This window comes from Urocampus carinirostris, chromosome 13 (genome assembly GCF_059441175.1).
Source record: "Urocampus carinirostris isolate Australia breed hairy pipefish chromosome 13, RoL_Ucar_1.0, whole genome shotgun sequence".
Lineage (NCBI taxonomy): Eukaryota > Metazoa > Chordata > Actinopteri > Syngnathiformes > Syngnathidae > Urocampus > Urocampus carinirostris.
The window spans coordinates 32,269,176-32,291,975 of NC_142361.1; the positions used below are offsets into that span (position 1 = coordinate 32,269,176).

At 40.8% G+C, this 22,800-nt stretch overlaps 1 protein-coding gene across 2 annotated transcripts in view; it reads left to right on the plus strand.

Moving 5' to 3' along the window:
• The first annotated feature begins 214 nt into the window (after window positions 1–214).
• LOC148354354 (cytosolic phospholipase A2 beta-like) overlaps window positions 215–22,800 on the plus strand; it is a 38,036-nt gene continuing 15,450 nt past the window's right edge. The window contains exons 1-19 of one of the 2 annotated variants that reach the window (XM_088351745.1): window positions 215–390; window positions 640–712; window positions 1,905–2,035; window positions 5,213–5,341; window positions 6,396–6,430; window positions 6,524–6,566; window positions 7,757–7,829; window positions 8,028–8,164; window positions 8,296–8,427; window positions 11,878–11,918; window positions 11,989–12,031; window positions 12,196–12,250; window positions 12,435–12,559; window positions 12,904–12,993; window positions 14,985–15,019; window positions 16,845–16,983; window positions 17,077–17,213; window positions 19,990–20,212; window positions 20,298–20,412. In XM_088351745.1, the coding sequence (XP_088207871.1) occupies window positions 388–390; window positions 640–712; window positions 1,905–2,035; window positions 5,213–5,341; window positions 6,396–6,430; window positions 6,524–6,566; window positions 7,757–7,829; window positions 8,028–8,164; window positions 8,296–8,427; window positions 11,878–11,918; window positions 11,989–12,031; window positions 12,196–12,250; window positions 12,435–12,559; window positions 12,904–12,993; window positions 14,985–15,019; window positions 16,845–16,983; window positions 17,077–17,213; window positions 19,990–20,212; window positions 20,298–20,412 (1,759 nt within the window). In that variant the 5' untranslated portion in view covers window positions 215–387. The remainder of the gene's footprint in view (window positions 391–639; window positions 713–1,904; window positions 2,036–5,212; window positions 5,342–6,395; window positions 6,431–6,523; window positions 6,567–7,756; window positions 7,830–8,027; window positions 8,165–8,295; window positions 8,428–11,877; window positions 11,919–11,988; window positions 12,032–12,195; window positions 12,251–12,434; window positions 12,560–12,903; window positions 12,994–14,984; window positions 15,020–16,844; window positions 16,984–17,076; window positions 17,214–19,989; window positions 20,213–20,297; window positions 20,413–22,800) is intronic. The other variant, XM_088351744.1, reaches the window with a different exon arrangement.

Consider the following 22,800-nt stretch of genomic DNA (forward strand, 5'->3'; position numbering starts at 1 on the left):
ACATAAATGCTAAAGAAGTATTTCAAAATATAAAATGCAGAAAGATTGTGCAACTGTTCAATGGGAGTGCCTTTTTTTCCTCTTATTAAATTTTTTTCGAGTTTATGATATGATCCAAACACAACTTTGTATCATCTGTAGTTAATTTCCAACAGTCGAAACCTCGAATAAGACCTCACCTAACACTGATTCTGTCATTGCACAGGAATGCAATGTTTTGCTGTAGGGAAGCATTCGACTGTCAGATGGCCAACCATCCGAAACTCCCTCATCGAGGCGCCCGCTCCTTCCTGCGTCATTTGCATCATCACTCATTTAAAAACCATGTGCAGCTTCTGTGGAGACATTTACAATCGGTTGCAGTGAGCCGCAAGATTCCTCACAGCAATGGTAAGTTGATTTAGCCATGCTACTTTGACATTTTGTTCTTCTCGTTATGGTAAAATGTAATGTTGTGGCTTTTATGTTGACTTTTCTTTGGCAATTCAACACCCTTGTTTTATTTTTTGAATGAAAATCAGATAACTGTTACTTTTTTCTCCTGTGAGGAATCAATTCTGGAAAGCGCATGCCTTTACTCTGAGTTTTTTTAACAAGAATTGATGATCATTCCCATTTTTGTCTGGCATGTTTATACAGAATAGGTCCGTCTCCTCCCGGACACTGAGTGTCACCATACTGAGGGCAGAAAACATTCGCTCAATGGACTATTGTATGTGACAATATCATATTACCGTAAATTCCGGACTATAGAGCGCACCTGATTATAAGCCTCACCCACCACATTTCGGGAGGTAAACCGATTTTGTACATACACAAGCCGCACCTGTATATTAGCCGCATGCGCCCACATTGAAAAAAATGCAACACAAACACAAAATTAACCCATACCCGGCACAGTCCTTAAACACAGCTGGCAAAATGAATAGAAAATGATACCGGTACTTAAGGTTTGATGCAGACCTGCAGAGTCCGGGTGCCCGTTGAAAGTAATCCAAGGAAAAAAGTGTATATTTCTAAAGGTAAGCGTGGGAAAAATATATATCCACTATTGTCGGCCGCGTCCACAAACACGTCTCACCTTTACTCCACTTCCCGTCAGCCCGCGTTTGCCCCGCCCCTTCTTTCTCATTTGCTCAAGCAAAACATATCAGAATAAGTTTCTAAAATAAATACATTACAAAAATATACAGTTGCAAATACATATTACACATTTTTACACATATTTACAAAGAAAGACGATACACCGGGAGAGTTTTTAAAGCTTTAATAATAATATTATAACTTTCATCCCAAACCGTGCCTGTGAAGGGTAGCAAAACGCTACTAACAACACGCTCGCAACACAGTAAACGGGTCTGTTAGGAAAACATATCGCACTTGTAGAAATCACGGTAATTCGTCCTCATCTTCCTCTTTATAACCACGTCTTCGAAGTCGTCTTCCCCAGTAGGGGAAAGAGACATTGTCATATAGACGTCGTCCCACGCTCCCTTATTTATAAACACGCTAGCAACACGCTCGCAAAGTAAAATTTACGTTCAGTAGCTCTCTTTCCTTCTTCATCGGACTGCTCGATTGCACTTAGCTTGAAAGCTGCGTCATGTGCCTTTCTTTTTGCAATTTGCATGATGAGGGTATGTTTTTGCAGTCTTCCTCTGCACACATATTTCACCGGTCTAAATCTTACCATTTGTACTCGAGCGCCGCTGGCGGCTGTTGGAAAAATTACATAAATTGGCCGCATCACTGAATAAGCCGCAGGGTTGAACGTTTGGGAAAAAAGTAGCTGCTTATAGTCCGGAATTTACGGTATTCTGAATATTCTTTTCTCTATTAGAGTGTCTTTACAATGCTTTAAACATAAAACCGACCTGAAAAGGCATCTATGTGCTCCATTTCAGATTCAGAGAGCGATTGCTACGTGACACTGACTTTCCCACCTGCAATTGTTTATAAGACAAAGACTGTGAACAACAGTAAAAACCCAGAATGGAACCAAACATTTGATTTTAAGCTTCACAGCAGTTTACAGGTATTTTTCTATATTCTAAATTATTGAAATCTCTATCTTGGAGTTATTTAGATTTGAATGATTCTCAACCGATATGATTTGTTTAATCTGCATGTCATTGCTATGTAGACTCTATTTTCACAATTTCACATTATTGGTCAGTCTCCACATAGTTTTTCATGTATTTATTCACCTAAGCGTTAATTTATACAAAAATGTTAGCTGTTCTTAAAATGGAACATAGAAACAAACCATTTGCTTCATATTCACTTAGATTTAGTTGTGTGTGGACCTGCACTGAAACCAAACACATGCCATACCTTGGGAGAAATACAAAAACAAGCTGGGACATGTCAATGTGCAGGCTAATGGGTAACAGTATAGAGCAAGTTGAACATGAGTGGGTCGGTGTATCCCTTAACCAATGGGGTCGTAGGGAAACCATTTCCTGTGTTGTGTCTTGGGCAAGTACAGCCTGGTGCCACCTATCCCTCTCTAGGGCAACAAATGTGTCACCTCGGTCTTGCTGGGAATTAAATATTGAAAATGTACCGTTTACCAAATTGTTCGAATTAGTTATCTGACTCCATTATTAACCAAACACAACTTGCATTCATCTAACCATGCGCGCTCGTCTCTTGATGGGAAAAGATGGACAAGAATAGCCGACATTTTCACACGAGGGCAGATTTAATTTCTTAAATGATTTAGCTAAGTGAACTTCATCAAATTAGCCGAATTAGTGTTGCTCGAGTCTCCGTCAAGCCTCCTCTCTCGATCTTCTCTCTCGACCCACGTCCCTCTGCCAGCTAGTTTGCCGGCTCCTCCCATGGTGTGCCAGGAAAACCCCCCCGTGGGGTCCACCTCCTCGCCTCGATGTCTGAAAAACTCATAACAGCAGAGAGCTTATCAAAACAATGCCTGACATCCTTCGTCAGGGTCCTGTTATCAAAATTCCCCAGCCAAAACATTCCGCATTTGGATCAGCGTGACCTGTCATTGGACTTCAGCCTACCCGGTGAAAATTTTCATTGCACTCGATAAATGTAACTTGTATTTGAGTGGCAGTAGCTCAGGAGGTAGAGCGCTCGTCTTGGGATCAAGGGATCCCAGTTCGAATTCCGGCTCGTCTGTGTTACATGTCGAAGTGTCCTTGGGTAAGACACTGAACCCCCAATAAGCAGGTTAGCGCCTTACATGGCTGCAAAGGCCGCTATTGGGAAATGTGGAGCACATTGTAAAGCGCTTTGGGAAGTCATTGACCTGAAAAGCGCTATATAAATGCAGATCATTTCATTTCATTTAATCGTATAAAATCCTTTATAGTAAAATGTATAAAATCTTTCAGTTTCAAGTCAAGTCACATTTATTTGTATAACCCTCAATCATAAGATGTCTCTAAGGACTGCATAGGATTACAATAACCTGATCTTAAACCAACATGCAGGCAAGGAAAAACTCAAAACCTCAGCATGAGGAAAAAATAAACCTTGAGAAGAGGCCTCACAAGTGATAATCTCCCTTCCAGGATGACCAGGCTGCAATAGATTTAGCATTGGGTACACAAAACATAGTGAAGATCAATAAAAGAAATCAATAGATAATATGTTGAAATTTGTCCAGGAAGTGCATGACAGCAACGACGCCTCAAGCCTGTAAAATCGTCCGAAAAGTACATAACAGCAACAACGCAGCTTCCCATCTGTTGGAAATAAATATCAAAACGTATATTTTACCAAATAGTTCGAATTAGTTATCTGACTCCATTAACCAAACACAACCTACACTCACCCAACAATTTATGCGCGCTCGTTTTTTGAGGGAAAAATGAACAGGAAAGCTGACATTTTCACCCGGGGCAGATTTATTTTCTCTAACAATTTAACTAAGTGTATTCCATCGAAGACTGCCGAAGTGACCGGTTTGGACGTAAGTGGCGGAGGAAGTCTGGATGGAGGTTGTGGTTTGGCCTTCTTCTGAAATCCTTTTTCTTATTGGCCCACGTCTCCCCGCAAGATGGTGTGCCGGCTCCTCCCATGGGCGTGCCAAGGAAGCCCAATGTGGGGCTTCACAATCTCATCCACGAGCGCCTAGATGTCTGGAACATTCTGTGTCAGCACACTCACGCGTCCTGTTATCAACAGAACTAGACAAAATATGATGCATTTCGAACAGCATTCCCTGTCATTGAACTAAAGCCCACTCGGTGAAAATCTTGCATTAAACTGAGTCAATCGTATGAAATCCTTTATAGTCAAAATGTATAAAATCCTTTACATCTCTGCCAGCTGGTCGATGCAGGCATTGACATGCTTCAGGTCCAGATGTTGGTCCGCTGACTCATTTCAAATCCTCACTCTCCCTCGTATCACCACCAGCGAGGCTATCGGGGACCTTTCGTGTGTTAGTCGGATGTGCTAACCACTGCATTACAGAAACACAACATGACTAACACGCTAAGATACACAAAATTGTAGACAAAAATGCCATTTTTCTGTTTTGCAATGGAGGTCAGTTCAGCTCTTTGGTGCATGTGCATACAAAGGGCTAATAGTCTTATAGTTTAGTAGACAGTCACAAAAAGGATAGAAGATAACAATGAGCTTAAGCTAGCAAAGAGAACAGAAGTGGACCATACATATCCTCTATTTGCAACAACCAACTGGTGATAAAGGTCCTCCTCCGAGCCCTTTCTTTTATTAAAATCTCTTAAGTTCCAGAAAGTGTGGCATTCAAAGAACAACAATAATAATAATAATAATATAATAATTTCCTTGTATTGTCATTCTGTGTAACAATGTACACAGAACGAAATGTCGATTGCACCTGACCCGTTGTAGCGAGCCGATGCAGCCGCAGCCAACAGAGGGCGCCGCCGACCACTTTTTAAGTCTTAGGAATGACTCGGCCGGGGCGCGAACCACCGACCTCCCAGTCTCAACAAAATGGTCATATCGTGACAATGAAGAAACAATGCACAAGATCTCTATAATTGTCAAAATAGCCCAACCCTGGTGTCCCAAGCGATCTTTGCAGGTTCTCAATAGTCAAAATCAATACACTTTCTTCATTCCAGAATCAAAACAAATGTTCAAATAAACATCAAATGATTTTCTGATCAATTGAAAACACAAAATCCAACTATGACAATGTCTTTATACTTCAACTTTCATTATTGTACTACGTTCCCATTCACAGGCTACTCTACAAATAATTCTGTACGATGCGGACACCATGTATGATGAAGTGATTCAAATGATCATGTTTGACACCAGCACTCTAAAAATGGGGATGAAGGAAATCAAGGAATTTGTCATCCAGCCCCAGGTACAGCATATAGCTTTTTTTGTACAGTGATGGAAAATGAAACAAAATACACTCTTGATAAGATTTTGTTATCCCCTTAAAATTGTACAATAAACCTTGAGACATTTACTTCCCTTATTTAGGATTTGTTGTTGCTGCTAAATATTATTGCACTGTCATTCATTGCACGATTTTTATGATGCACTATATCTCATCACTTGTTGAAAATTGTTCTTGTATAACTGTCACCATCATATTATGCAAACCCATCACAATCTGGACTTATATTCATAAACCAAAAACTATGAGGTGAACAAATATGTGGGTGATGATGGTGAAAACTAAATCAATGGGGATACAATCACACAGATATACAGGTACATCTTAAAATGAACTCAAAACAGACACATCTGCACATCTCATAGTTAGGGCAGACAATTAGGAGCTTGATGCCGGAGGCATCTGGCTCGAGCTCCCGTACCTTGTCTTTATAATGCATGGTTTAGGACACTCAAGAACATGGTCCTGCTGCCTGAGGTCGGCCCCCTTAAGGTAGCAGGTCCAAAGATACTTGTATGCCGCACAGCACACATCACATAGCAGTCAGTTTCACCATGAGCACCCAAGAGAACTATTTTAATAGATGTTCTAATTATACAATATGCTGAAAATGCATGAAAATAGCAATATGATAATGATGATGGTAAAATAAGTGATGGCGATGATGAGAATAAAGAGGCTGTGTTTCCACAGAGCCAATGTAAATATGTATACTCATAAGGTAGATTTTGACATGTAAATACACTGAGGATTTAGATGTGGGCAGGGTTGGGTAGGTTTACTTTAACTTGATTACTTTCAATTACTTTTGGATTACTCCAATACCAAATATGCTAATAAAAGACAAAAGAAACTAAATATGAATAAAATGATGACTCACAACACGTGGTAAGCTTTCTCTCCTGGCTTTGATCTCTTCGATCTCCTCCAAAACTAAAATAAAATGCGACAGAAACAAAATGAAAATAAATCCAAACATTAATTCTGATTCTAATTCCAACTATTTTGTCATCAGGGTAAACTTTGGATTGCCTTTGATCTTTATGAGAGGTAACTATTGTATTTTCGAATATTTTTGGAATTTTGAGTTTTAAATATGATTATCGCCGAAAGGGAATGATGTAATGCTTTTTCTTTCTTCAGTGTTGTGAAAACCCTCAGTCCAACTACAATGCGTCAACTTGGGGTAAGGGACTCACACATGCACTCTCATGAAATTATAAAAATTGTTTCAAGCTATTTAGTATCTTCTTCGTGTGTTTTTTGTGTATTTAGCCATGTATTTTGTCACAACAAATTGTATTCATATGAGGGGTCAAACTGGCTGAGGTTCTCACTAATTGGTTAATCGTAGTAGTGTAGTGGCTAACTCAAAAAATAAACAACAACAAAAAAGCCAAAATACATAAAGATTTGCATATATAACATAGATTTGTGGGGGTGCGGCACGGCGGCTGGGTGGTTAGTGCGCAGCCCCATGGTGCGGAGGTTCAGGGTTCAAGTCCAGCTACCGCAGCCTCCCCGTGCGGATTTTGCACGTTCTCCCCGTGCCTGTCTGGATTTTCTCCGGTTTCATCCCACATTCCAAAAACATGCAATTTGAGGGTGATTGGCCGGTTCAAATTGTCCCTAGGTGTGAATGAGCGAGTGAATTGTCTGTCTCTGTGTGCCCTGTGACTGGGTGGCAACCAGTTCAGGGTGTCCCCTGCCCACTGCCCGAAGATAGCTGGGATGGGCTCCAGCACCCCCGCGACCCTACTGAGGATAAGCGGTGCAGATAATGGATGGATGGAAATGAATGAGTTAAGCATATTTAATGAAGTGTACCCCAGATAGAGGACAGCATGGCAGTGGTTAGCGTATATGTGACACATTTTTGAGGTCATGGGATAAAACCCTCCTGTGCGGAGTTTGCATGTTCTCCCCGTGCTTACGTGGGTTTCTTCTGGGCACTCCGATTTCCTGCCTCATTCCAAAAACATGCATGTAAGGTTGATTGGCTGTTTCAAATTGTCCCTAGGTGTGAATGAGCTAGTGAATAGTTTTCTGTTCCTGTGTGGCCTGCGACTGGCTGGCAACCAGTTCAGGGTGTCCCCTGCCCACTGCCCAAAGACGGCAGGAATGGGCTCCAGCACCCCTGTGACCCTACTGAGGATAAGCGGTGCAGATGATGGATGGATATAATTGTAGATATCCATCCATCCATTATCTGCACCGCTCATTCTCAGTAGGGTCGCGGGGTTGCTGTAGCCCATCCCAGCCATCGTCGGGCAGTGGGCAGGGGACACCCTGAACTGGTTGTGTCGTAGTTCTTAAATGTATTATCTAAAGTGTGAGATTGTTATATATTTAATGCCATATTTCTCTGTTTAACAGAAAGAAGTGGTTTCCTATTGTAAATTAAACGTTACCATCCTTAAAGCTAAGACCCAGTCTGCCAACGATTATCGTAAGTACAACGTTGCCTTTGTCAAATTAATTTCTTCTTCGTTTCTTCAAGTCAAGTCAAGTCATGTTTATTTGTGATGCCCTTAATCACAAAGCATCTCAAAGGGCTGCACAGACCACAGACCATTGCAAACTACAGAATGGAGATTTGTTTACTCTGCAACAACAATCGTTCTCCCGATTTTGTCCATTTGTCCAGTCACAGCCCCAGACTACTATGTGACCCTCCGTCTTCCGACTGCAACCGCGAGTAAATTCGTCACCAAAACCGTGGCCAATAACTACAATCCGGAATGGAATGAAAGCTTCACCTTCAGGGTACCTACCCATCTGAAAGTAGGTGCACGAAATCGGATGTCTCAGATGAAAGTTGCTGTAGAATTGTAAATCATAATGTTAAACGATACAGATCATTAAAATCTTAGCAGACTGAGGAATACAGAATTTTCCCATGTCCCTCCCCTCAGAATATTTTAGAGATCAAGTTGCATGACGAAGACCCGCTTTCATCAGATGATCTCATCTCAACTATTCTATTTGACCTCAGCACCCTCACACTGGGGAAGAAAGAAACCATGGCATTCACCTTGCATCCACAGGTAAACATTAACCTAGAAAACGTTTGTTTTTGTCGCAGTTGTCTTTAACAGAATGCCGTGTCTGAAACCCGTGACAAAAAGTTGCCGGACAACCAAGCAGAAAACTCTGAAAAGTTGCCTGCCACGCCATAAAGTTGCCTGCCCCATTTTTCACAACTTGAAACACAATAAGACGACTCATCACGAAAAAACCCATTAGTGCAAAGTATTAAGGATTGATCATCAGAATATATAACAGAACAACACTTTAAAATTAAGTTTATTATAAATCTACTTATAACATTCATTGCATCCATCTGCCATCAGTATGTACCTGTATTTACTCATCTTCATTCATTTTTTGCTACAAGCCACGTGAACTCCTCTTTCCAGGATGGTTTTAATGTACGTTTACATTTTGTGGCATCATACATTTTGCCAACTTCTTTTGAATCTTACTTCTTGGGCTGAGGTTTTGGATTGACTCCTAACCACTTATCCATTGTTCTTGTGTTCTCTATGCGTCTAATTTTGTTAAGATTTGTCAATTTAATAGCACTCTTACTCGTGATATTGCGGTAAAACGTTCTCCATTGTGTGACGTCATTACGCACGCACCATTTTTCGTTTTGTTAATTGTTGATTGCCATGTTGTATTGAATGGAGCCGTGTTCTTGTTTTGCTTGCTGTTGAGGAATAAATATGCTTAAAGGCTGAACCACAATGTCCAGCTTATATTCTCACGCATAAGGAAACTGCACACTCTGACATATCCTTAACAAATTTGGAAAATGATATGCAAATATGCGACCTTATAACATTCGGGAAAGTCCGGAAGTTACTCGATGTCTTCTGATTGGCTGCCGAGTATGCAAATTGCAAAACTAACCGAAATACTGAAATTTCCAAACCGAACGAAGATTTCGAAATCGGAATAAAGCAAGCGTTTGATTTGAAAATAAATCTTTTGCATTTTTTTTTTGTTGTTGCTTTTTTCCTTGAAAAAGTTGTCGGCCACCCGGGCGGAGAAGTCTTGTAAGTTGTACGCCCGACCTAAAAGATGCACACGTTATTTCAAACACTGCAGAATGTGAATGGATGTGTAATGTACTCTATGTAAAGCACCTTTGAGTGTCCAGTAAAAGCGAAAATACATCTGAAATACTTGCGGAACTGCTGTATCTCAGGAAGTAGAGCAGTTGTCTTGGGAGGTAGGTTCAATTCCTTGTCCAATGTCAAAGTCTCCTTGGGCAAGACACTGAGTCTCTAATGCCCCAGATAAGCAGGTAGTCACCTAGCATGGCTGACTCTGCTATCAGTGTGTGAGCGTGTGTGTGAATGGGTAAGGTTTATAGTGCATTGTAAAGCGTTTTGGAGATCCAGTGCTCTATAATTGCAGTCCATTTATCATTGGACAAGAATTGCAGTGTCTGTTCAAACCAAGTTCGTAATTTACATGATCAGAACAAAGCTTGGGACATGTCCCACCAGCGATGAACCAGTCACAAAATTGTGTAGGAATGCTCAAAGCTGCAAAATGCTGCTCAATGTCGGAAGAAAGACAGACAGTTGTAATCAATTTATTTTAACAATAATCTAACTGTGTTAAAACAGTGGTAAATGAAAGTAAATCATCTAAAGTTTTCTCATCTGGTGGCTCGGCCTTTGCCTAGGCCGAATGATGCTAAAAAGAAGTAAAAGTGGAAGTTCAAGTACACTTAATGGTAAATGACGATGATCTCCTACTCGATCTCTTCCTGTTCAGTCAATCAGTGCGTTTGGGACAACGTCTCATTTCATTCTGATTTTGTTGGTTTTATTTCCTTGTTCTGCCCATAATAATTTGTCCCAAGAAAATTGGCGATAAGGGGAAGTACAGTAAATGTTTAATTTTTTTTATATTTGTAGCTTTTTACCTGTATAATAATCTTCATACCTATATAATTAATGATGTTGAGATACATGCTTCATTAATATTTTAAATTTCCTTTAGTAAGTGGCAGTTTCAGGGGGTCGCTGATGTTTGATGTAGTCTTATATGAGAGAGAGAGAGAGAGAGAGAGAGAGAGATACTTGGCATATACCTGGCATATACTTGGCATATACAGAGGCTTGCGAAACTATTTGCCCCCCTTGAACTTTGTGACCTTTTGCCACATTTTAGACTTCAAACATCAATATATAAAACTAATTTCTTGTAAAGCATCAACAATAAGTGGGACACAATCATGAAGTGGAACACACGTTATTGGATATTTTAAACTTTTTTTAACAAATAAAAAATGCAAAAGTGGGTGTGCAAAATTATTCAGCCCCATTGAGTTAATACTTTGAAGCGCCACCTTTTGCTGCGATTACAGATGCAAGTCGCTTGGGGTATGTCTCTATAAGTTTTGCACATCGAGAAACTGATATTTTTGCCCATTCCTCCTTGCATAACAGCTCAAGCTCAGTGACTGAAACCTTGATAAGTTTTTTGGTGAACCATTCCATTGTAGTTTTATGTTTTGGATCATTGTCTTGTTGGAAGACAAATCTCCGTCCCAGTCTCAAGTCTTTTGCCGAATCCATCAGGTTTTCTTCCAGAATAGTCCTGTATTTGGCTCTATCCAGTTTCGCACATCGAGAAACTGATATATTTGCCCATTCCTCCTTGCAAAACATGTCATGCTCAGTGAGGGTGAATGGAAAGCGTTTGTGAACAGCAGTTTTCAGTTCTTTCCACAGATTGTCAATTGGATTGAGGTCTGGACTTCCATTGTAGCTGTTGCTTTATGTTTTGGATCATTGTCATGTTGGAAGACAAATCTCCGTCCCAGTCTCAGGTCTTTGGCGGACCCCATCAGGTTTTCTTCCAGAATTTGGCTCCATCCATCTTCCCATCAATTTTAACCATCTTCCCTGCCCCTGCTGAAGAAAAGCAGGCTCAAATCATGATGCTGCCACCACCATGTTTGACAGTTGGGATGGTGTGTCGAGGGTGATGAGCTGTGCTGCTTTTACGCCAAACATAACGTCTTGCATTGTTGCCAAAAAGTTCGATTTTGGTCTCATCGACCAGCGAACCCTCTTCCACATGTTTGGTGTGTCTCCCAGGTGTTCTGAAGGCAGACCAGTTGAGAACCATTAATCTAAAGAAATTTGAATTGTAAGAAGTAAAATATAAGTCTAAATTCCTATCACATTCATATTGTGTATACTGAACGTGACTTAATTTGAGTATTAGGAATTGTAAAATATAATTTGTACACCAATGAGCTGTGATGACATTGTTTTGGCCATGCTAAGACAAAATTTTTGGTTGCAATTCTGGTAGTTTCAAGAAAGTGTATTAGCAGATTAGATACTCCAATGCCCACAGATGCATTGGAAAAAGTACAGTTCAGAGTGGGTTTCTAACCGACAAGTTCAGATATATGAAGTATCCTAGACAAAAATTTATTATATTTTATGCTTTTTTTCCCCTCCCAGACTACAGACCATATTTTAATACAGTTCGAGATGTTCCACAGGTAATTCGATTTCATTTTTTAATCACATTTTTACACACAGCAGCAATGACCCTTTTTTTCTTCTTTTTAGTGAAGAACCATCTTGTGAATATCTCAGTAATGGCATTCTCCTGGTAAGAGCCAAGTGCATTGATGACATTTTCTTTCGTTCTGTATTTTTGCAGATGCATGGATGGATATGATGTAATATGTTCCATCATATTTACTGTAAATAGTAGACTGTAGGTACTAGACTTGCATGTGCCTATTCCAAAATAATGGCAGTATGTCTTTTCAGGCTGCGCCATTCTCTGTTTTGGATGTTGACGTTGACAAGCTACTGAACAAAGCTGGTATTGTATTTTATAAAAACAGAATTTAAAAAATGCTCTATATATATTGTATATGAGTGTGTTATATTGATTTACTATTGCCAATTCCTGCTGTTGACAATGGTGATAACCAATATCAATATATTTAGATTGCTGGAGGTTAGAAATGGTTCAAGTGCTTTTTTTCCTACTTCCTTTTTTGTAGATTCTCTGGGTAAGGTGATAAAGCTTCAGGGTGCATGTCCTGAAAATCAAACTTTAGTGGCTAAGGAAATCACCAAGTTGCGTTACTACATCAACAGAGACTTGGAGACTGAACTTGGCGTTTCAGTGAGTTTCCGTCAATGAAGTTTTCTCTTTGGGTCTGGTTTGTTTGTACACTGAGCTTTTGTTTTTAAGGTCCTCACATTTTGTTAGAAGGAACACTATCTCATCATGTATTTATTTTGTATTGCATTAGATTTTGTTGTAGTTTTATTTGATTGTAGATTTTTTGCCTTGCTGCCTTGCCTTTTTATTTTCTTTATTTTTGTATGTGTTTGTCTTGCTGTTGGTCACCTCTCTCGAGGGATATGACCAGGGTAGGTAGGTAGGTAGGAAGATAGATAAATAGATAGATAAAGACATATAGATTTTTTGAAATGTACTAAAAATACCTTTTCAATGTTTTTCAGCCTTCAATCGATGCCACCACATCGAGTTCTACAAGGCTTCAGCCGCTACCACCAAAACACTCGAGCAACGTTTCGCTAGTCATCGATCAGGTATTGTACGCGCACAGAAACGAACCTTGTTGTTTTGATTATGGACACGGTTGGGTAGGGTTACTTTAACTGGGTTACTTTCAATTACTTTTGGATTACTCCAATACCAAATATGCTAATAAAAGACAAAATAAACTAAATATGAATAAAATGATGACTCACAACACGTGGTAAGCTTTCTCTCCTGGCTTTGATCTCTTTGATCTCCGGCAAAACGAACATAAAATGCGACGGAAACAAAATGAAAATAAATCCAAACAGCTTGCCAACATCATTTTTGCCGTTCCATGTATTCCGTTACTCCCCAAGCCTGCACAAAATTGAGTCATTTCATGTTAAAGTAACCCTACCCAACCCTGATTATGGACTACAATTCTAGAATATTATAAAGTCCGCATCGAAATATGTTGCGCACACTCTAGCAACCTTTTTTACCCAAAGAACCGTAAATGCAAAAAGCCTTCGAATTTTTTCTTGAGAGAGACACAACATATGTTCTAGGGCTGGATTCAACAAAACCGCCACCCAGACAAAAGCTAATACTTCAGCACATCTTATTTCACTGTGTGATGTTTGATGATTTGATAAAACCTATGAAACAATAATGCCAGAGCCTATGTCCCATATCAATATCAATATAACACTTAAAATTTGTCTCCCTCCCGCTTAAGAATGTTGGCGTCATTTTTGTGCTAAATAATGGTTTCAAAACAAGGTGCTAGCAAAGTTATATTGTTAAAATGTCACAAAATACTGCAAAGGAGGATACTATTACATATTTACCTTAAGTGCAGACAGCGCTGGGCGAGGAGGAGTGCGTGCATCCTGTCCTGTGTATAGGTCTGCCCATTCCTACCGCTCATCCAATCAAACTGCTCCAGGTGCTTTGCTAGAGCTTCTGGGTGTGTCAAATTTGTTGTGTGGCTTTTCTGTATAAAGTGTATCAACAATGAACATAGATTGCGTAGAGAGCTTCCATATACAGGATTATTTAATAACTCACAGCCAAAACGGGGTCTGTTGGTGTGACACCTTGACTGTAGACTGAACCCCGGGACATTCAGTCATGTCTCGGCTTCTCACGTTCGTCTATCGGCTCTGAATGTAACAGTACATTAAATGATTGTGCAGGTTCCATTTCATCTCCAAGCCTTATGCACTCATGAAAAGATATGTAGCTTGCGAGCCATAGGTTAACTCTCCCTGGTCTAGTGGTAAAGTTTTGGCCCACTCATCGCCAGGACCCAGGTTCGATTTCCATTGCATACATTGTATTGCAATTGTCAGGGATGATTATCCAGCAACCAAACAATATCTTTTTTGCCACAAATGAAATTGTGTTTTCATTATTTAAATCACATTGAAAAATATGTATATATTCCTATTCTTAATGATGTGGGATATGAATGTTTCGTATCATTGTATCTTTTTACTTTATTGAGAAAAGAATATCATTTTTCTATAAATTTCCAAACATGTTTTCGTATTGCTTTGGTATAAATTAACATGTCAATTTCTGCGGGTTCTAATTATCACATTTATTAAAATAATGCAACAAATCCAGAACCTTGCCACTGCCAGTTGAATATACAAAATGAATGTCTTTTCTAAATCTATTATTTAGTTCATTTTGTGTACATTTTACTGATTAAATTTTTTTTATTCGGTTAAAAGCAAAAAACAATCCTCCAAAATGTAAAATTCATGCAATTATCTTCCATTCCTTCCATTGATTGCCTTAAACTGAACATATTTGATAATCGCATGTATCTGAATGACGAACCCCTGAGGTGGGTATTGCTTCTTCACACATAGTAAAAAAAAACAAATTACCAGTATTAAACAAATTGCAGTTTTTAATAAATATTGGCAGGACATATAACCTGATTTTTTGGAAATACTTAAAGTGAACTAAAATGTATTTCCCAAGTGCAACATTAAAAAAACCACTTCAAATGGAGAGTCCAATGAAGATATTTCTGTTTCTTCAGGACACCGTGGACTTAAATGTTGAGACGCATGAATGGTAAGCATTTGAATTTTTGCTATGTTGTTTTAAAATAAAAACTCGCTTGTTGTCTTTCCTAGTTTGTCAAAAAAGGACTTGATAAAATTGAGTATACTCTTTCATACTAAGTTTTATAATCATAAGTACACTTAAGTAGACTTGGCTTTTTCTCAAGAGTAAAGTTGAAGTATGCTTTGAGTAAGAACAGGTGAGCACCAGTCCCAGGTATCGTAAATTTGCCTTTATTAGCTCAACAACCATTCGATTATCCATCCATTTATCCATCATCTGCACCGCTTATCCTCAGTAGGGTCGCGGGGGGTGCTGGAGCCCATCCCAGCTATCTTTCGGGCTGTGGGCAGGGGACACCCTGAACTGGTTGCCAGCCAGTTGCAGGGCACATAGAGACAGACAACTCACTCGCTCATTCACACCTAGGGACAATTTGGACCAGCCGATTAACCTGACATGCATGTTTTTGGAATGTGGGAGGAAACACACGCAGACACGGTGAGAACATGCAAACTCCACACAGGAGGTTCGATCTCACTCAGAACTGTGCCGCACACACGCTAACCACTGCGCCGCCATGCTGCTCCCTATTCGATTATACGATTGCTAAATTTTAGATATGATGCCAACAGTTCGTTAGCGTCCAGTGAGAAAAAATGGCTTATTTTTACTTCTTGTTATCATTTTTTTCTGTTAAACAAATGATTACAAGAAAGTAGGAGTGATAGATCATATTTGGCCTGCTTTTAAATTTGATGTATTCATAAATGTTGACCGCGGTATGGAATTCAAAAAATCTGTGATAATGGATGACAATGAATGAGTTAAGCATATTTAATGAAGTGTACTCCAGAGAGAGGACAGCACGGCAGTGGTTAGTGTATGTGTGGCACAGTTCTGAGGTCATGAGATCGAACCTTCCTGTGCAGAGTTTGCATGTTCTCCCCGTACTTGTTTGGGTTTCCTCCGGGCACTCCGGTTTCCTCCCACATTTCAAAAACATGCATGTCTGTCATGATAACTGATGTAAGCACCTGTGCCTGCTCATTTGGCACCAACCGCCGCGGGTCTCGGTTGGGTCCCTGTCACTATTTGAACCCTGTCCTGTCAGTCCCCTAATGTCTGTTGTCTGCGAACCTCAGTGTATACTGTACTAGGCAAGCTTTTTTTTTTCAAACCTGACTCCCACCTGTCCCGTTTTTACTCCCGTCTGTTTCCGGCTACAACCTGTTTTTTTCTGACCACGTCTGCTCTCCCGTCTCGACTTTTGACCCGTTTTTTGATCCCGACCTTGTCTGCTGTCCCGTCCCAGCTTACAACCCATTTCTGACCCCGATCACGTTTTTGCTCTCCTGTCCTGGCTATCGACCTGTTTTTCAGTTCTTGACACCGCCATCGCTCACTACGTAAGATCCACTTCCACGTGCGGATCACAATCCAAGTACAAGAGCGACTTGCTTCCCGCGCCCAGCGAACTCCGGATGGTGGGCGCAGCCCTTCCTCTTTCCTTTAATAAAATTTGTGAGAAATGTAATGCAATTGGGTCTGGTTTCCCTTCTGGTCCTGACACATTAGGTTAATTGGCCGGTCCAAATTGTCCTTAGGTGTGAATGAGCGAGTGAGTTGTCTGTCCCTGTGTACCCTGCGACTGGCTAGCAACCAGTTTAGGGTGTCCCCTGCCCACTGCCCGAAGATAGCTGGGATGGGCTCCAGCACCCCCGCGACCCTACAGAGGATAAGTGTTGCTGATAATGGATGGATATACTCCACATGGATTCATTTAAATTCAAATGTTGACTTCCTCTGTTCTAATTGCTTTGAAAAATTGCAGCATCAACGAAGATATCGCGGTGCGTCTGAATGTTGACATTCCAGAAGAAGAAAAAGAGTATTTGAAGAAAAGAAAGCTTGTCTTGGGGCAGAATTTGCAAAAGCTTTTTGGCCTTGATTCTCTGCCATCACCAAGTCAGGTGCTCAACACCTTCATCAATGGTGTCCGAAGTACCGACAGGGACTAGTTACTTGTTACAGTACTCCCTTTTCGATGTGTATTTGTTCTTTAGGTACCAACCATAGCGTTGGTGGGTTCAGGTGGAGGTTCCAGAGCAATGACAGGCTTGCTTGGCAGTTTAAAGGGGCTAAAAGAAATTGAACTACTGGATTCTGTCTCGTATATAACTGGAGTTTCTGGATCAACTTGGTGAGTTGATTGTGTTTGTCATTATAAAGTACTGTATATTTACTGGACTCTAAGGCACACGGAACTATTGAGTCCAAGGTAAGATTATTTACTTATGGCATATAAGATTGCTATGATTAATCATGAGTGTTTATTTATTATTTCTCTAATTAACTCCCAGTGCCACAAACACTGATTTGCATAGTGCATTCTGCTAGGTGAAACAGTTCCTACACTTATTTGCCAGTGCGTCGATAACCTCTTTAATTTGTTTGTATACGCAATGTTATTCATGCACAGGTGAAGAAATATAGAGACCTTTTAGAATACAGAACAGAATGAGCTATGCAAATCAGTGTTTGTGGCACATGAGTGAAAATAGTGAGTGAAATAAGTAGTGAAATAATGAGATAATGCCTTTTAATTTGTCATCCGTGCCATTGGTGGTGTAGTGCAAGGGCCAGGAACCTTTTTTACCCAAAGAACCGTAAATGCAAAAATACTAGGAATATTTTAGGACTAAATTCAGCAAAACCGCCAAAACCGCCATCGAGACAAAAGCTAATACTTCAGCACATTTGATTTCACTGTGTGATGTTTGATGATTTGATAAAACCCATAAAATAATAATGCCAGAGCCTGTGTTCCCATATCAATATCAATATACCACTTAAAATTTGTCCCCTTCCGCTTAAGAATGTTGACGTAATTTTTGTGCTAAATAATGGTTTCAAAACAAGGTGCGAGCAAAGTCATTTTGTTAAAATGTCACCAAATACTGCAAATGGGGATACTAACGTATTTACCTTAAGCGGAAAACAGCGCTGGGCGAGGAGGAGTGCGTGCGTCCTGTCCTGTGTATAGGTCTGCCCATTCCTACCGCTCATCCCATTAAACTGCTCTGGGTGCTTTGCTAGAGCTTCTGGGTGTGTCAAGTTTGTTGTGTGGCTTTTCTGTATAAAGTGTATCAACAATGAACATACATTGCGTAGTGAGCTTCCATATACAGGATTATTTAGTAACTTACAGCTAAAACGGGGGTCTGTTGGTTTGACACCTTGACTGTAGACTGAACCCTGGGACATTCAGTCATGTCTGGGCTTATAATGTGCTTCAATCGGCTCTGAATGTGTAATTCATCTCCAAGCCACTCATGAAAAGATTGATATGTAGTTTGCGAGCCATAGGTTACCGCTCCCTGGTCTATTGGTGAAGTTTTGGCCCACTCATCGCCATTACCCGGGTTCGATTTCCATTGCATACATTTGTCAGAACCAGAACAGGAGGAGGACCCAGATGTGTAATGTTTCTCACACAAGCGTTATTTTACGGGAATGGGGCAGTCATGCACAATAACACAAACGCCAGTGATTCGGTAATCGCTGGGCAGAATAAGTAAGGCAGAAGTCTGGCGTGGAACAACAGGAAGCCAGAGGCCGACGAGATCGATACCTGTTACACGAGAAGATACCGGACAGATGGGGTAGATACTGGACAGGACGGGACAGACAGGATTGATATCAGATACAGGAGACCGGAGACAGATATCAGACAGGACGAGACAGACGGGATCGATACCAGACACTGGAGATCGGTATCATACAGGACGAGATAGACGGGGATGATAACCGATACTGGAGCTTGTAGCAAGGTATCAGACAGGGCGAGACAGACGGGATCGATACCAGACACTGGAGACCGATATCAAACAGGACAAGATAGACAGGAACGATACCAGACACTGGAGACTGGAAACTGATATCAAACAAGACGAGATAGCCGGGAAAGATACCCGATACCGGAGATTGTAGCAAGGTGTCGGACAGGACGAGACAGACGGGATTGATACCGGACAGAATACACAAGCAGGATACCGAACAGAGTCAAAACACATGTCTTGCGGGTGCAGAGGTTCGTTGACGGACTGATAAAGGGTGAGTGAGAGCACTGAGCTTAAATAGGAGGGAAGCCAATCAGTCAACAAGCCGCAGCTGGCGCGAAACGGGCGGGGCCAATTGGGGGTAATGGGCAACCGTGACATCATTGTATTGCAATTATCAGTGATGATTATCGAATGATAAAGACATTACTCAAATACAATAATGTACACAGTAATACCTCAGGTAGTAACGCACACTCATCGTTACGGTATGCATTTCCAATCTTATCCACGATATTCTGCAGTAAATAAGGCCCACTTTCAAAATTCAAACAAACTCTTGTCAGGGCGGACCAGAACAGAGCAGGAGACCCCAGAGCGTTCGTTACAAGTCTTTTATTTGGGGAAGCGTACAGGGTTAGCGGGAGACGCGATGACCGTCGAACGTCAGCAGCAACGCCGTGAAGACAACTTCGGGACACGTAGCCAATCGTAGCGTGGGACGGAAGCAGGTCGAGTTTACCGGGACTGGAGAGAAGATCGTAGCGTGGAACGGAAGCAGGTCGGATCGGAGGCAGGCAGAATCAGGTAAACAAGTCAAAAAGACACAGGAAAATCAGGCGAGTCAAACGGGGTAAAAAGTATCCTCAGACGAAGAGGTCTCCGCGTAGCGTGCTTAAAAAGGGAACATAAACCAATCAGGGAGCGCATTCCAGCGCGTCAGATGATTACCCCAGGTGGCTCCATTTAGGTAATCATGACAACTCTGGGTTTTAAGGTGTGCCTTATAGTCCAAAAAATACAGTATATTGTACACTATAGAGAATGGTAAAAACTTACGTTTATTCTATAATACTTATCTGTAATATGGACACCACGCTCGTCCATATAATGGTATTATTTCCCCATTGTTAACAGGGCTATGACTGCTTTGTTCCAAAACCAAAATTGGTCAAAAGACGGCATTGACGGAACCATTGCTGAAATCCGCAAAGAAATCTGTAAAAGCCTCCTCAGTGTTTTCTCAGCAGAAAAAATGGGCTATTATAGGCAAGAGATGGAGGATAAAGAAAACCAAGGGCACATAGTGTCACTTACTGATATGGCCGGCCTGATTTATGAACAGATAGCTTTTGGTAAGGTAAGTAGTTGCACAATTAGTCATTATATTGTTTAGATGATGTTTGTACTCTCTAAAGGGAAGTCATATGTGTTGACACTTGCAGAAAATGACCAGTACTCTCTCTGAGCAGCAGAGGACAATCAATGAAGGACAAAATCCTCTCCCCATATACACTGCCGTTAATATGAGTGAGAAGAGCGGGTTTGATTCCGAAGCTGGTAAATAGTCTGTGCTGTATGTGTGTATACCGTAAATTACGGACTATAGAGCGCTCCTGATTATAAGCCGCACCCACCACATTTTAAGAGGAAAACCGATTTTGTACTTACACAGGCCGCACCTGTATATAAGCCGCATGCGCCCACATTAAAAAATATAACACAAACACAAAATTAACCCAAACCCGACTTTTAGTCCCGCGATTGAAACTGAAAATCCTTCATTAAAGTACACAGTCCGAAAATCACAACCGGCAAAATGAACGGATAATGATACCGGTACTTAAGGTTTGATGCAGACCGGCAGAGTCCGGGTCCTGTTGAAAGTAATCCAAAGAAAAAAGTGTATATTTCCAAAGGTAAGGGTGGGAAAAATATATATCCACTATTGTCCGCCGTGTCCACAAACACTCACCTTTACCGGTCCCCACTTCCCGTCAGCCCGCGTTTGTTACGCCCCTTCTTTTTAATTCGCCCGTCCAAAACATATCAGATTAAGTGTCCAAAATAAATACAAATAAATACATTACAAAAATATACAGTTGCAAATACATATTATACACGGTTACACATATTTACAAAGAAAGACGGTACACCGAGAGAGTTTTCAAAGCTTTAATAATAATAATATAACTTTCATCCGGGCAGTTAATGGTAGCAACACGCTAGCAACACGCTCGCAACACAGTAAACAGGTCTGTTAAAAAAAAAAACGTAACGTACTTGTAAAAATCACAGTAAACCGTCCTCATCTTCCTCCTTAGAACTGAAGCCATCAAAGTCGTCTTCCTCAGTGTCGGAAAGAAACAGTGTCATATAGACGTCGTCCCACGCTCCCGCAGCCTCACTCGCGCTGTCACTGTCGCTGGTGTGCCCTCCTCTCCGTCACGCAGCAGACCGGCTTTTCGGAACCCGTTGGTGATTAAAGTGGATGCTGCCTCAGGATCCACTGGCAGACTTGCGAAAAAGTTGCCTTTCGCATGCGGCCAGTTTTAGTGAAGTTGCAGTCTTCCTCGGCGCATATATTCCACCGGTCTAAATCTTACCTTTTGTACTCGAGCGCCGTTAGAAAAATTACATAAATTGGCCGCATCACTGAATAAGCCGCAGGGTTGAAAGTTTGGGGAAAAAGTAGCGGTTTAATGTCCGGAATTTACGGTATATATGGTGTTATTATATTATTGTACAGAACAAAGGCCTTTGTTTTGTTCTCTGGTTGACTGACTGGTTGTTAGCAGTAGTGGGCAGTATTGTGCAATGAACACCTAAGCCTTCAGTAGTGCTATCAATCCAACCCTCAATAACTATTTTATGGCTATAAATTATTTACTGCAGTACCAAAAATCCTTTTTATTGGTGCACCAAATCCGTCCTTCTTTCTTTAAATTACTCTGTTGCACAGATTATCCGTGCGTTTCGGTTCCTTCAGAAAGTTCTTCCCAATCGCTATCCGAGCTAAGGTTGAAAGCGAGCCTGTTCTGTTATCTTTTTTGCGTAAGTTTTTATTCGACTTAAACCAGAAAATGTTTGTCGGACACGTTGATATTTTTCTTCACGTTTTCGATGTGATCCTTACGTTACTACCCCCTATCCCAGTGATTTTCAACCACTGTGCCGCGGCACACTAGTGTGCTGTGAGGGATCGTCGGGTGTGCCGTGAGAAATTATCCAATGTCACCCTTTAAAATTTAAAATTTTCTAAAACATATAAGAATCATTTTCTGCAAATATTATGTCATTGTCAAGTGTCTGTGCTGAAAAAAACTGGGGGTATTATGAGTTATATTGTAATTAAACATACTGTTCAGTGTCATTTTATAACATTTTTGGTTAGTGGTGTGCCGCAAATTTTTTCCAATGTAAAAAACGTGCCCTGGCTCAAAAAAGGTTGAAAAACACTGCACTAGCCAATCATAATTTGTGGAACTGCTGACATTTTCCAGGGCCAGCTAGAAGGCCCTGGCTCTGCAACTCAAAATCGGATTGGCTAAACCAGGGGTGTCAAACTCATTTTAACTCGGGGGCCACACGATAGAACAAACATTCTGTCGGGGGCCGGACTAGTAGATTGAAGAGAAAGAAAAAGAGAGATGAAGAAATAAGAGAAAGAGGGAGGGAAAAGGAGAGACGGTAGGACAAAGAAAGAAAAAGAGAGAGAGGGAGAGAGCGTGAAAAACAAAAGATAAAAAGTCATGAGAGAGGGGGAAAAGAAAGGGAAGGAAAGAAAGAAATTCAAAGAGAAATAAAGGACAGAAGGAGAGAAAAGATAAAAGAAAGCGCAAAGGGTAGGAAGAGAGAAAGAGAAAAGAGAGAAAAGGAAAAAAGGAAGTTAGAGCAAAAGAGGTTAAAAGACACAGAGAGAGAAAGAAACAAAGGGCAACAAAGGAA